General features: G+C 46.6%; 1 protein-coding gene across 4 annotated transcripts in view; it reads left to right on the plus strand.

Annotated features, from left to right (window-relative positions):
* EXOC6B (exocyst complex component 6B) overlaps positions 1 to 15,479 on the plus strand; it is a 310,416-nt gene that overhangs the window by 147,543 nt on the left and 147,394 nt on the right. For all 4 annotated transcript variants that reach the window (XM_036382126.1, XM_036382128.1, XM_036382125.1 and 1 more), the window contains exon 8: positions 6,023 to 6,091. In XM_036382126.1, coding sequence (XP_036238019.1) covers positions 6,023 to 6,091 — 69 coding nt within the window. The remainder of the gene's footprint in view (positions 1 to 6,022; positions 6,092 to 15,479) is intronic.

Raw genomic sequence — 15,479 nt, forward strand, 5'->3', positions numbered from 1 at the left:
AGAATCCCACCCTGGGCATCCCTGGAGCTCTGTCCCAACACTCCTGGAGCTCTGGCAGCCTCATGGCTGTGCCCATTCCCTGGGGAGCCTGGGCAGTGCCAGCACCTTCCTGGATGAGGAACCTTTCCCTAAAATCCAGCCTGGGCCTCCCCTGGAACAGCTCCAGGCATTCCCTGGGTGCTGTCCCTGTCCCTGGGTCACCAGAGTGAATCCTCCTGGGGATTTGTTCTTTTTGGAAAGAAAATTATTGATTTATTGGCCAAAAAAAAATCTCTCGAATGGAAATGGAGCCATTCCAATTTTGGAGTCCTTGGAGGGAGACCTGGAGGGGCCGGAGCATGCCCAGGGAAGGGATTGGAGCTGGGAAGGGAATGGAGAATCCCTGAGGGAGCTGGGCAGGGGCTGGAGAATCCCTGAGGGAGCTGGGAAAGGGCTGGAGAGTCCCTGAGGGAGCCGGGCAGGGGCTGCAGAATCCCTGAGGGAGCCGGGCAGGGGCTGCAGAGTCCCTGAGGGAGCTGGGAAAGGGCTGGAGAGTCCCTGAGGGAGCCGGGCAGGGGCTGCAGAATCCCTGAGGGAGCCGGGCAGGGGCTGCAGAGTCCCTGAGGGAGCCGGGCAGGGGCTGCAGAGTCCCTGAGGGAGCCGGGCAGGGGCTGCAGAGTCCCTGAGGGAGCCGGGCAGGGGCTCAGCCTGGAGCAAAGGAGGCTCAGGGGGGACTCTGAGCTCTGCCTGGAGCTTTCCCTTCTCCAGGTGAACATTCCCAGCTCTCCCAACCTGGCCTCAGCTCCCTGATGTCTCCTGGGCTCTCTCCAGCAGCTCCAGATCCTTTTCCTGAGGACCCCAAAGCTGGATTGGAGCAGAGCCATGGCTGGGGGCAGCAGTGGAGTTTTAGGGACAATTCCTGGAATGTTTGTGTCACCTGCAGTCCCCCCCTGCTTCGTGCCTTGTCCTGGAGTGGAGCCCAGTGGGTTCTGGGTCCTGTCCTGTGTCCTGTGCCCCAGCTCATCCATGGGTTCCCATCAATGGGACTCTGGGATCCCCGGATTTGGCTCCTCTGGAATTCCTGGTGTTCCAGTCTGGAGGGTTTTCACCCTCACTGAGGGACAGAACCTGTGCTCGTGTCCCGCATTTACCCCAAAACCCACCAAGGGTCCAAGGTCCAAACCCTCAGATCCCAAATTAACCCTCATATCCCAAATTAACCCTTGCATCCCAAATTAACCCTTGTATCCCAAATTAACCCTTATATTCCAAATTAACCCTCATATCCCAAATTAACCCTTGCATCCCAAATTAACCCTTCTATCCCAAATTAACCCTCCTACCCCACATTAACCCTTATATCCCAAATTAACCTTCATATCCCAAATTAACCCTCCTATCCCAAATCAACCCTCATATCCCAAATCAACCCTTCTATCCCAAATTAACTCTCCTATCATAAAATAACCTTCATATCTGAATTAACCCTCCTATCCCAAAATAACCTTCATATCCCAAATTATCCAAACCCATAGCAAAGCTTCCCTAAACTCTGAGCCATCCCTGTGCTGGTGGCAGCCAGGGCTGCAGGTTTCCATGGAAAATTGGCCTTGCAGGAGTTAAATGAGCTGCAGGATTGTTTAACCCCACTTGCAGGAGGGATTTGGGTGTTTCCAGAGCCCTGCCCCACTCCCAGCTCTGGGAACGTGCCTGCTGCAGGATTTGGGAATGAGATTGGGAGGTTGATGTTGTGCGGACTGGGAAATTTTGGGATAAGATGAATAAATCCTTTGTTCTGGAAATCAAGAGGGATAAAAACCAGGATTGGGCTGGAGGGGGTGTCAGGGGAGCCATCAGTCCTGGCCTGGGGCAGCCCAGGCTCCCATGGCATCGGCACGTCCCAAAAATCAGGGATTTATGGATTGTTGGGAGCGCTGGCAGTGCAGCTCTGGCGCAGGAAATGCAGGCACTTCTTCAGTGCTAAATTCAGGGAATTTTAATTTCTGTCTGAATGTTGAAATAGCAGATAAACGCCTGAATTTGTCAATGTGAGACAGGGTCATTGTGTGATGGATGTGTTAATCCAGGCAGAGGGAGAATTCCATGGAATCATGGAATGACTTGGGATGGAAGGGACCTGAAAAATCATCAATTCCACCCCTGCTGTGGGCAGGGACAGCTCCCACTGTCCCAGGTGGGTCCAACCTGGCCTTGGGCACTGCCAGGGATCCAGGGGCAGCCCCAGCAAATCTGGGAATTCCAGCCCAGCCCCTGCCCACCCTCCCAGCCAGGAACTCCTTCCCAGGAAGAAATTCCCATGAAGGAATTCTTTCACTCCGGTTCCACCTCAGAGAGGAGTTTATCCCACCAAATCCCATCCCACTGCAGCCCTGCCATGGCCAGGGACATTTCCACCATCCCAGGCTGCTCCAAAAGCAGCTCCAGAGGCAGGAGCTGGAGGTGCAGATGTGGGAATCCCATCCTGGATCACCTCAGAGTCCCCCCATTAGGATCCCTCCCATCCCAAACTAATTTAGGATCCTGGGATCTCCCATTTCAGGTCCAGCCAGGACTGATTTCCCTCTCACCCTGCGATCCTTTACCAGCTCCATTTCCCCCTCACAGAGGAGTTTATCCCACAAAATCCTGAGGGTGCAGATGCGGGAATCCCATCCTGGATCAATTCAGGATGGGCATTAATGTCCCTCTCATCCCAAACCACTCTGGGGTCCTGGGATCCCCCATTTCAGCTCCAGCCAGGACTGATTTCCCTCTCACCCTCCATTTCCACCTCACAGAGGAGTTTATCCCACAAAATCCTGAGGGTGCAGGTGTGGGAATCCCATCCTGCAGCACTGGGATCACCCCAGGATGGCCATTAAGGGATCCCAAACCATCCCAAACCACTCTGGGGTCTTTGGATCCCCCATTTCAGCTCCAGCCAGGACTGATTTCCCTCTCACCCTCCATTTCCCCCTCACAGAGGAGTTTATCCCAATCCCAGTTTTCCCTCCCCATCCCTCCTGAGGAGCCTCCAGGATGCTCCCTGAGCCCCCAGCTCCCCCCAGCCTCACTGAAACCCCAAACCCACCCCATTTCCAGGGCTGTCCATGGCCCTTCCATCCCTGCCCCTTTTCCCACCCCTTTTCCTGGGATTTGGGGTGCTGGAGCTTCCAGCCCCCAAGGAGAGCCAAGGGAACATCCCCAAAGGACACAAAATGCAAATTCCCCCTCCGATCCCACCCAGCCTCTTCCCCAGGGGAAAAACCGGGAAAAATCAAACCCAAGTGGGGCTTTCAAGCAAACCCAATGTGAAATCCCAAGAATGAGTTGGGTTTTTTTGCCTGGTTTTTGCCTTTTTTCCCGCTTTTTGTTGCGTGTGTGGTGCCAGCATCCCTTGGATTCCGTGCCTGGAATGAGTCCCAGCGTTCCGTGGGATTTCAGCGGAGCAAAACCAACATTAAAGGGCATTTTCCTGCTTCCAAGCCCCTGAAAAATCAGAATATTTGGGGAGATCCCAGGAATTAAATGGAATTTTTCCAGAACTGGGATCCTGGCTTTGCCTTGGACCCTCTGGTGTTGGAGCTGCTCTCACATAGAAATGATATTTTGGTGTGATAAACTTATTTAAATGGGATTTTTTTAGAGTCAAATTCAACTAAAACTGATTTTTTTTAGAGAGGAATTTATTTATATTTGAATTTTTTTCTGAGTTACATTCACCTGAAAGTGTTGTTTTAGAGTGGAATTTAGTTCTATTTGAATTTTTTAGGGTTATATTCACTTAAAAGTGATTTTTTTAGAGTGGAATTTATTTAAATTTGAATTTTTTAGAGTTGCACCCCCCTAGAAGTATTTTTTTGAAGTTACGCTGATTTAGATGTGATTTTTTTTATGATTTCTTTTGCCTAAATATATTTCTTAGAGTGGAATTTATTTATATATAAATTTTTTAGAGTACTCACCTAGAAAGGATTTTTTGGAGTGGAATTTATTTAAATTTGAATTTTTTAGAGTTGCACGTCTGTAGAAGTATTGTTTTGGAGTTACACTTATATAGATGGGATTTTTTTATAGCTTCATTTGCCTAAATTGATTTTTTTGGAGTGGAATTTATTTATATTTTAATTTTTAGAGTTATCTTCACCTAAAAGTGATTTTTAGAGAGGAATTTTGTTCTATTTGAAATTTTTAGAACTAAACTCACCTAAAAGTGATTTTTTAAAAATTACACTTATATAGATGGGATTTTTTTTATAGTTTAATTTGCCTAAATGCGATTTTTGAGAGTGGAATTTCTTTATATTTTAATTTTTTAGAATTGTCCTCAGCTAAAAGTGATTTTTTTGAGTGACACATTTAATATTAGCATTTTTAAAATCAGATTTTTTTTAGTTACATTGATCTAGATGTGATTCTTTTACAATTTCATTCACCTAAATTTGATTTCTTAGAGTGGCATTAATTTAGATGAGATTTTTAGAGCTGAACTCGCCTAAATGTGATTTTTAAAGTGGAATTTATTTAAATTGAAATTTTTTAGATGTACACTCACCTAAAAGTGATTTTTTTGGAGTTACACTGATTTAGATGTGATTTTTTTTAGTGTTTCATTTTCCTAAATGTGATTTTTTTTTTAGCATGGGATTTATTTAAATTTGTATTTTTTAGAGTTGCACTCAACTAAAATTGGCATTTTGGAGTGACACCAATTTTCCATAATTCTTGATAAAATATTTTGATAAATTATATTTTTACATAAATTATGACAAAACAAATATGATTTATGTGATTTTTTTATAGTTTCATTTACCCAAATGCGATTTTTTTAGAGTGACTTTCATTTAAATTTGATTTTTTTGGGGAAGATTTCACTTCTCCCCATGTGATATTTTACTCTTTCACTTGCCCATATTTAAATTGTTTTCCAGTTATCCTTATTTACCCATGGAATTTTCATGAGCCACACTCACCTGGGTGGGAATTTTTGGACTGGCGCTCATTTAAATTTAATTTCTTTAGAGCTACACTCCCCTAAATGTGATTTTTTTGGAGTGACTTTCATTTATATTTTTGCTATTTTAGGATTTCAGTTGTCTCTCTGTGATGTTTTAGAGTTCCGCTTACCCATATTTAAATTTTATTGCTGTTCTACTTATTTATAAATGAAATTTTTATGGCTTGCACTCACCTAGATGGGCTATTTTAGTGACACTTACTTAAATGTGATCTTTTTAATATTTTCATTCACATAAATGTGATTTTTTTTGGAGAGACAAACTTATTTAAATGTGATTTTTTTAGGATTTCAGTTATCTGTCTGTGATATTTTAGAGTTCCATGTACTCATATTTAAATTTTTTGCAGTTCTACTCATCTAGATGGGATTTTTTACTGACTCTTATTTAAATTTGATTTTTTTTATAGTTTCATCCACTTAATGTGATTTTTTGGAGCGACAAACTTATTTAAATGTGATTTATTTTTAGGATTTCAGTTGTCTGTCTGTGATATTTTAGAGTTCCACTTACCCATATTTAAATTTTTTGCTGTTCTACTTATTTATAAATGAAATTTTTATGACTTGCACTTAGATGGGATTTTTTAGAGTGATACTTATTTAAATTTGATTTCTTCATAGTTTCAGTCAACTAAATTTGATTATTTTGAGCAACAAACTTATTTAAATGTAATTTTTTTTTAGGATTTCGGTTGTCTGTCTGTGATATTTTAGAGTTCCACTTACCCATATTTAAATTTTTTGCAGTTCTACTTATTTATAAATGAAATTTTTATGGCTTGTACACACATAGATGGAATTTTTTAGGGACACTTAGTGAAATTTGATTTTTTTTATAGTTTCATTCACCTAAATATAATTTTTTTGAGCGATAAACTTATTTAAATGTGATTTTTTTTCGGATTTCACTTGTCCGTCTGTGATATTTTACTGCTCCACTTACCCATCATTAAATTTCTTGCAGTTTTTGGTGGATTTTTGGTGAGTTTCCCACGTTTTTCATGGATTTCCTCCCTGTTTCAGGTGCCTGGAGCCCAGGATTTGGTGGATTTCTCCCCGGTCTATCGATGCCTCCACATCTACTCTGTCCTGGTGAGTGAACCTGGCTTTTCCTGCTTTGGGGAATTCCATGGATCCGCCCCTCCCTCCTTTATCCTGGGATGTCCATCCCTGAGGGAGGAAAAAAATCCAGATATGGACGGGTTTGGGGAAAATCTATGAAATTCCTTCCTGCATGGCACAGAAATGCAAAGGGAATTTCCTCCTGCTGTCCCAAATGCGGAATTTTTCACGTGTCTGTATTTCTCGGTTGCTGGGTTTTCCTCCAAGAATTCCTCTTTGGATGCAGGAATTCCGTTATTCCATGGGAATGGACAAATTTTGGGCAGGAACTGGTTGGATTCTGACATTGTTTTCTCCAAGAATTCCTCTTTGGATGCAGGAATTCCGTTATTCCTTAGAAATGGAGGAATTGCTTCCTCCGAGAATTCTTTGGATTCATTCACTTCATTATTCCATTGAAAGAGGAGAAATTTGGGCAGGAACTGGTTGGATTCTGACCTTGTTTTCTCCAAGAATTCTCCTTTGGAGGCAGGAATTTGGTTATTCCATGGAAATGGAGGAGTTTTGGGCAGGGATTGGTTGGATTCTGACGCTGTTTGCTCGAAGGAAAAATGAATTATTCTGCAGGAATGGGAGAAATTTGGGCAGGAATTGGTTGGGTTCTGATGCTGTTTTCTCCAAGAATTTCTCTTTGGATCCAGTAATTCCATTATTCCTTGAAAATGGAGGAATTTTTGGGAGGAATTGGTTGCTCCAAGAATTCTTTGGATACATTAACTTCATTATTCCGTTGAAATGGGAGAGTTCGGGGAGAAATTGGTTGGATTCTGATTTCCTCCAAGATTTCTTCTTTGGAATCAGTAATTTTGTTATTCTGTAGGAATTGGAGAATTTTGGAATTGGTTGGGTTCTGATGTGTTTGCTCCAACAATACTTTTTTTAGATGCAGTAATTTCAATATTCCATGGAAATGGAAGAGATTTAGGGCAGGAATTGATTGGGGTCTCTGATTCCATTATCTCTGAGAACTTTTTGGATTCCTCAACTTCATTATTCCATTGAAATGGGAGAGTTTGGGGAAGGATTGGTTGGATTCTGACATTGTTTGCTCCAAGAGTTCCTCTTTGAATCAGTAATTCCATTATTCCTTGGAAATGGAGGAGTTTTGGGGAGGAATTGTTTGCTCCAAGAATTCTCTGGATACATTAACTTCATTATTCCATTAAAATAAGAGAAATTTGGGCAGGAATTGGTTGGATTCTGACCTTGTTTTCTCCAAGAATTCCTCTTTGGATCCAATAATTCCATTATTCCTTGGAAATGGAGGAGTTTTGGGGAGGAATTGGTTGAAATCTGATGCTGTTTGCTCCAAGGAAAATGAATTATTCTGTAGGAATGGGAGAATTTTGGGCAGGAATTGGTTGGATTCTGACATTGTTTTCTCCAAGAATTCCTCTTTGGATACATTAATTTCATTTTTCATTGAAAATGGGAGAGTTTGGGGCTGGAATTGGTTGGATTCTGATACCATTTTCTCCAAGAATTCTTTGGATCCATTAACTTCATTATTCTATTGAAATGGGAGAATTTTGGGAAGGAATTGGTTGGATTCTGATACCACTTTCTCCATGAATTCTTTGGATCCATTAACTTCGTTATTTCCTGGAAATGGGAGAGTTTTAGGGAAGAATTGGTTGGATTCTGATGCTGTTTCCTCCAAGAATTCCTCTTTGGATGCAGTAGTTTTGTTATTCTGTGGGGATGGGAGAATTTTGGGCAGGAATTGGTTGGATTCTCTGGTACCATTTTCTCCGAGGATTCTTTGCATTCAGTGACTTTGTTATTCCGTACAAATGGAGCAGTTCTGGGGGAGAAATTGCTTGGATTCTGATGCTGTTTTCTCTAGGAATACCTTTTTTGGATGCAGCAGTTTTGTTAATCCCGGAAAAATGGAAGAGTTTTGGACAGGAATTGGTCAGATTCCGATGCTGTTTTCTCCAAGAATTCATCTTTAGCCACAGTAATTTCACGATTCCATGGAAAAGGAGGAGTTTTGGGCAGGAATTCCTCTGAAATGGATCATTTGCTGCACCTTGGAGACCTTCCCTGCCCTGCCAGCTCTGTCTGACAGGAGCAGCTTTGCTGCCATCCCCAATCCACCCCTTGCCTGGATCACTCTGGGATTCCTGAGGGAAAAATTCCCACAGATTGTGCCAGGAGTTCGTTTTTTGACTGAAAATGGTTCCTTGGAGCCATCCCAGAGAGCTCCTGTTCCCACAGGCTGGCTCCTGGGAATTCTGAGCACATTGATCTTTTAAAATATTAATTTATGAGGAAGGGAGATAAGGAACATTTGGAGCTCATCCTCCAGCTTTGAATTGGGAAGTTTTGGGATGCTTCCAGCAGCATCCAAGCCTTAATATCCTGATCCAAGGAACCTGTGGAGCCTCATCCCTTTTTAGGGACATTTGGAGTTCATCCTCCAGCTCTGAATTTCGAGGATGTTTCCAGGATCATCCGAGCCCTGAATCTGCCATTCCAAGGAACTTGTGGAGTCCCATCTCTTTTCCAGGGCCTTGGGAGCTCACCCTCCAAATTTTAATTCTGGGGATGCATCCGAGCCTTGAATTTCCTGATCCACAGAATCTGTGGAGCCTCATCACTTTTTAGGGACGTTTGGAGCTGTCCCTCCAACTTTCCGTTTTAGGGATGCTTCCAGGAGTATCCAAGCCCTGAATCTGCCATTCCAAGGAACTTGTGGAGTCTCTCCCCTTTTCCTGGGCCTTTGGAGCTCGCCCTCCAACTCTGAATTTCAGGGTTGCATCCAAACCTTCAGTGTGCCATTCCAAGGAACTTGTGGAGTCCCATCTCTTTTCTGGGGCCTTGGGAGCTCACCCTCCAAATTTTAATTCTGGGGATGCATCTGAGCCTTGAATTTCTTGATCCAAGGAACCTGTTGAGCTCTCCCTCCAACTTCCCATTTTAGGGGTGCTTCCAGGACCATCCGAGCCCTGAATCTGCCATTCCAGGGAACCTGCATCCCTTTTCCAGGGCCGTTGGAGCCCAGGAGCCTTCGTGGGGCTCTTCCCCTGTGGTTGAGCAACCCAAATCCCAGGCAGGAGATGAAAAGAACTCTGTGCTGCCAGCTCTCCTCCCTTCCCAGCCTGGAGAGGGAATTGTTTCCCAGTTCCCGGCGTCCCCAGCGATCCACACGGGTTTGCTGAAGGAAAGGAACTGTCAGAAGCCCCGTTCCTATAAAACATCTTTTTGTGCCCCTCATCTGTTCATAATTAGGTCATTTGGCCACGTTGCCCTGAGATTTTCTTGGAATGAGAAGTTCCCCTCCCCAAAATGTGTGGCTGTGTTTATCTTGGAGGAAAATCCCAGCGCTCCAGGCGGAGATGGGAGCTGGAGTAGGAGTTTGTTAATTGGGAATTAGGAGGGAGCTGAAAGGCTTAAAGTGCCACTTTGTTTGGGGAAACTTCAGGGAGAAACAGGGATCATGGAGACAGGATTGGGAATCCCATTGGAGGGGCTGCCAGGCCTTGGTTTGACTCGAGGGTGTGAGTTTGATATGGATTTGATAGGATTTAATATGAGTTTAGTATGGGTTTATTATGTACAAATAATTTGGATTTAATATGGACTAAATTTGGATTTAATACAGATTTAATTTGGATTCATTATGGATTTAATTTGAATTCATTATGGATTTGCTGGTGTGATTAATCCACAAAGGTATTCTGAGAAGGGTCAGTAGCTTCTGCTGGTGGCTGGTGCAGTTTTGAACATTCCAAATGGTTGCATTCCATGGATTTCAAGGCCAAGACATGGAATTGCTTTGCTTCACATAACAGAAATGGGTTTGTCTCTGCATTGGGGATTTTTGTTTTTGTTCTAATCAGAAAAAGGGATTGATCCTCAGAAATGTGTCGGGGGAAGCAGCAGATCCATGGGATGGATCTTTGGTGGGATTGTCTCCTTCTGGAGGTGGGAATGGTGCTGGGGACTGGGTGTCCCTACAAGGGACAGGGGGAACATGGGATGGGAGGAGAGGGAGCAGCCAGGGGAGGTTTAGGTCGGGTATTGGGAAAATTCCTTTGTGGAAAGGGTTTTCCAGCAGTCCTGATCCCTGCAGGGACGTGGCCCTTGTGATGCCTTGGGAAGGCTGCCCTAGGACAGAGACCAGGCAGAGTTACAGAATAAAGCAGGGATTTATTCAAAGGATCTTCTCCATGGATCCACCTTGGGCAGCACAAGAGCCCAGCCAGGGCTGCACCCAAGATGGACCAAAATGGTCACAAAATGGACCCAAGATGGACCAAAATGGCCCCAAAATGCACAAGCGCTCACAGGGTCTCTCCCTTGGATCAGTTCTGCTCCATTTGCACCTTGCAGTTCATTGTCCCATTCCAGCTTTAGCCCATGCAGTCCCACCCTGCTGGTTTTTCTCTCTTCAACCCACATTTATGCTCTTGGGGCTGAGATTTGGGTCATTTGTCCTTGGTGCCCAGCTGGAGCAGGAATTGTTTTGTCTCCCTGCTCTGTGCACAGAGCTCACCATCCCATAATGTGAACCCAGACCCTCACACTAAAACAGCACAGAATCTGAAAATATAAAAGCTCAAACCTGAGGCATCACTTGGGGACACAGGACAGGGCTGGGGCTGGTTGGATTCAATCCCAGAGGATTTTTCCAACCTCAGGGATTCCATGGAGAGATTCAAGCAGGGCAGGGGTCCAGTGCCAGCAGCTCCATCCCCCCACCCTGAGCTGGGACCAAACCTACTCCCACTCCTGTCCCTGCTCCTATTCCTGTCCCTGCTCCCACTCCTGTTCCTGCTCCCACTCCTGTCCCTGCTCCCATTCCTATCCCTGCTCCCATTCCTATCCCTGCTCCTGCTCCTGTTCCTGCTCCCACTCCTGTTCCTGCTCCCACTCCTGTTCCTGCTCCCACTCCTGTTCCTGCTCCCATTCCTGTTCCTGCTCCCACTCCTATCCCTGCTCCCATTCCTATCCCTGCTCCTGCTCCTGTTCCTGCTCCCGCTCCTGTTCCTGCTCCCACTCCTGTCCCTGCTCCCATTCCTGTTCCTGCTCCCGCTCCTGTCCCTGCTCCCATTCCTGTTCCTGCTCCCATTCCTATCCCTGCTCCTGCTCCTGTCCCTGCTCCCATTCCTGTCCCTGCTCCCGCTCCTGTTCCTGCTCCTATTCCTATCCCTGCTCCTGCTCCTGTCCCTGCTCCCATTCCTGTTCCTGCTCCCACTCCTGTCCCTGCTCCCATTCCTATCCCTGCTCCCACTCCTGTTCCTGCTCCTATTCCTGTTCCTGCTCCCATTCCTATCCCTGCTCCTGCTCCTGTCCCTGCTCCTATTCCTGTCCCTGCTCCCATTCCTATCCCTGCTCCTGCTCCTGTCCCTGCTCCTATTCCTGTCCCTGCTCCCATTCCTATCCCTGCTCCCACTCCTGTCCCTGCTCCCACTCCTATCCCTGCTCCTACTCCTATCCCTGCTCCCGCTCCTGTTCCTTCTCCCACTCCTGTCCCTGCTCCCATTCCTATCCCTGCTCCCATTCCTATCCCTGCTCCCATTCCTATCCCTGCTCCCACTCCTGCCTCTGCTCCTATTCCTGTCTCTGCTCCCACTCCTGTCCCTGCTCCCACTCCTGTTCCTGCTCCCATTCCTATCCCTGCTCCCATTCCTGTCCCTGCTCCCACTCCTATCCCTGCTCCTATTCCTGTCTCTGCTCCCATTCCTATCCCTGCTCCCATTCCTCCTGTTCATTCCCAGCCCAGCCCCTACAAACAGGAACGAGAACTAACAACGAGCAGAAATCAGAGCTCAGCTCTAGGGAAGATGGTTTAGGGAGCCAGGAGCAGGAGAAGAAACCCCCTAAGCAGCAAATTGCCCTTTTGCTGACCTGAGCCTGAATCCTGGCCTGGCTTTCTAGGCCCAGCTCGGGTGGAGCAATGTCAGAGATCCTGCACAGCATCGAGGGAACGGCCCCGGCAGCGTCAGACGGAAGGATCATAATGTAATAGTTCCCCAAAACTCCCAATATTTGTCATTTACAATGGCGTTATCTCAGAGCTTGGCCTGCAGTTAAAAAGGCCCACGTTGAATAAACATTGAGATATTTATTATTTTTAGTGAAATCGACCTTCCAGTCACCTCGGTTTTATGGCTGCGCTGCTTATAAATTCCCAAAGGATTATTTGCAAACTCCTGCTCCTATCTGGCAGCCTTATCAGCAGGGCAGGAGTTCACATATTGTACCGGGGGGTCAGCCCGCGGTCATGGGCTTCCAGAGGGGGCCAGGCACCTGTAAATCCTGCAAATCCTTCCCTCGGCAACCAAGGCGAAGGACAACATCCAACAGGCACGGAGACTTTTCCAGGAAACGCTGAACTTTGGCAGGAAGGGCAGAGCAGGGGGAAAGAAAGTGAAGGAAGGTCAGGCGGGGGTTAATTGAGAGCTGGACCTTGGCGTGGTGGCGGCTGCGGGGCAGGACGGGCTCTCCTGGGATGTTTTATGGGATTGTTCATCCCAATTCCCTTCCTGGGGAGGAAGGGGCTGCCTCAGGGACAGATGAGCATGGGAAGGGTTTGGATTTCTGCAGGGCTGGGATAAAACATCCCAACTTCTTCAGGGTGCCTCCATGCCAAACCAGTCTGGGAATTTATGAATGATTTAAGGAGGGAGACTGGCAGAAAGTCCAGGATGGGAATTTCAGGGTCGGTTGGGCAAGGTCTGGCCTGGTTTGAGCTGATCCTGAGCCCTAAGCCCAGCCCAGGCTCTGTTCAGCCATTTCAGGCTCTCCTGGGATGTTTTATGGGATTGTTCATCCCAATTCCCTTCCTGGGGAGGAAGGGGCTGCCTCAGGGACAGATGAGCATGGGAAGGTTTGGATTTCTGCAGGTATCAAACAAATTATCCCAACATCTTTAGGGTGCCTCCATCCCAAACCAGTCTGGGAATCTGCGAATTATTTAAGGAGAGGGACTGGCAGCAAATCAAAGGATGGGAATTTTGGGGTCAGTTGGCTGAGGCCTGGCCTGGTTTGAGCTGATCCTGAGCCCTAAGCCCAGCCCAGGTTCTGTTCAGCCATTTCAGGCTCTCCTGGGATGTTTTATGGGATTGTTCATCCCAATTCCCTTCCTGGGGAGGAAGGGGCTGCCTGACGCTGTCCTGAGGGAGAGATGGGAGTGTGGATCTCTGCAGATATCAAACAGAACATCCCAAACTCTTCAGGGTGCCTCCATCCCAAAACAGTCTGGGAATCTGTGAACAATTTAAGGAGAGGGACTGGCAGAAAGTCTAAGATGGGAATTTCAGGATTAGTTGGCTGAGGCCTGGCCTGGTTTGAGCTGATCCTGAGCCCTAAGCCCAGCCCAGGCTCTGTTCAGCCATTTCAGGCTCTCCTGGGCTGTTTTATGGGATTGTTCATCCCAATTCCTTTCCTGGGCAGGAAGGCGCTGCCTGAGGGAGAGATGAGCATGGGAAGGGTTTGGATTTCTGCAGGGCTGAGATAAAACATCCCAACTTCTTTAGAGTGCTTCCTTCCCAAACCAGTCTGAGAATTTATGAATGATTTAAGGAGAGGGACTGGCAGAAAGTCTAAGATGGGAATTTCAGGATGAGTTGGCTGAGGTCTGGCCTGGTTTGCACTGATCCCAAGCCCAGCCCAGGCTCTGTTCAGCCATTTCAGGCTGTCCTGGGATGTTTTATGGGATTGTTCATCCCAATTCCCTTCCCGGGGAGGAAGGGGCTGCCTGAGGGAGAGATGGGAGTGGGGAGACTTTGGATCTCTGAGATCTGGGATAAAACATCCCAACATCTTTAGGGTGTCTCCATCCCAAACCAGTGAAAGGTTTAAGGAAAGGGACTCACAACAAATCCAGGGATTTTAGGATCAGTTGGCTGAGGCCTGGCCTGGTTTGAGCTGACCCTGAGCCCTAAGCCCAGCCCAGGCCGAGCTCAGCAGCCCTGGCCTATCTCAGCCCTTCACCTGCAGCCTGCGCTGGTGGCATCAGCTCCATCCCCTGCTGGCAGAGGAGCTGTGGAAAATGGCAATAAATAAAAAATTGTGACCTAAAGGACAGACCCAGAACGTGATTTCACCATGGAGGGGTCCATCTTTTATGTTGCCTCTGACCAAAGTCTGTGTAATGCTGGGGCTGCTTTGATCAATATCCAAAATAAAGGGGGAGAGGTGAGGCCTGGGCCAGCTGGTTTATCTGCAGGAGCATCTCAGCAGCTGCTGGGTGCCTTGGATTTCCAGGCCAAGACATGGGATGGCTTCGCTTTACACAACAGAAAATGAAAAGCAGTTTTTGTGTTTCATGTTTCCCCTCAGCTGCAGCGAGGCAGAAAGCAAAGAGTGAACCCAAAGCAGAAAAGAATGAAATAAAAATAAAAATAAAAATAAGCCAAAAAAAACTCAAGGCAGAGTGGGCTGCACTGAAGGTGCTCCCAAAAAGTTGTCAGGAGGCAGCTGAGGGTGATTTAAGTCCCTTAAACTCTTCCCTGAGCTGGGCTGGTGCCTGTTAGTGCTCATTTAGGCTCTGCCTCGGCGGGGTGGGTTTTTTTAGCTCGGTGCTAATTGCTTCCCAATTACTTTGAGGTTCTTCACATGTTCCTGAAGACACTGGGATTGACACTCCCAGCTCTTTGATCCCAGCTACAAAGGGGTCATTTTAGGGGAAAGAACAAGTGTCCAAAAACACAGGCAACAAGGCAGAAAGAAAAAGGGAGCGGATTCTGAGGTAAAAACAGCCTGAAAAGCTGGAGCTGCTGAAGGATTTCTGGAGAATCCAGAGCTGGATAATTTAGATAAATGGGAGCTGACAGGGATTTACTATAAATTTGTCCTATCTCAGCACTGACATTTTTATCTGTGCTGCCTCTCCCCCAACCCTCGAGCTGCTTTGATGCACAAAGTGCATTAAAAAGGTTAAAAAAAAAGTACAGTTAATAATAACCCCCCCTATTTTACTTCAGACAATCCATATAGGAATATCTTGTCAGGGTGGATAGTCTGTATCCTTTTGGAACAGCTCTCCTTGGGAATTTTAGGGAAGGACAAGTTTTGTGTCTCTTAGTGCCCAGCCAGCACAGCCTTGGGAGGAGAAACAAGGTTTTCTTTTGGGATTATCGCTGGAATCACAAGGTTTTGCTGGCAGGAGCTGCTCAGGGGTCCCTGGGCTCAAGGTGAACCTGTGGAATTCCCACCTGGGATGGCCACACGGAGCAGATTCCATTGGAAATGGGGGATCCTGTGGATCCTGCTTCTCCTGCCAGCTCTGCACTTCAATCACTTTAATTCCTCTCACAGGTGTGATGCTGCTGGTGCTGCCTGCCCCAATCCTCCTTTTCCTGCTTTTTTGGGATGGGGTTGGGCAGGGGGGCTCCCACTCCCTCCC

Source organism: Molothrus ater, chromosome 4, assembly GCF_012460135.2.
Source record: "Molothrus ater isolate BHLD 08-10-18 breed brown headed cowbird chromosome 4, BPBGC_Mater_1.1, whole genome shotgun sequence".
NCBI classification, from domain to species: domain Eukaryota; kingdom Metazoa; phylum Chordata; class Aves; order Passeriformes; family Icteridae; genus Molothrus; species Molothrus ater.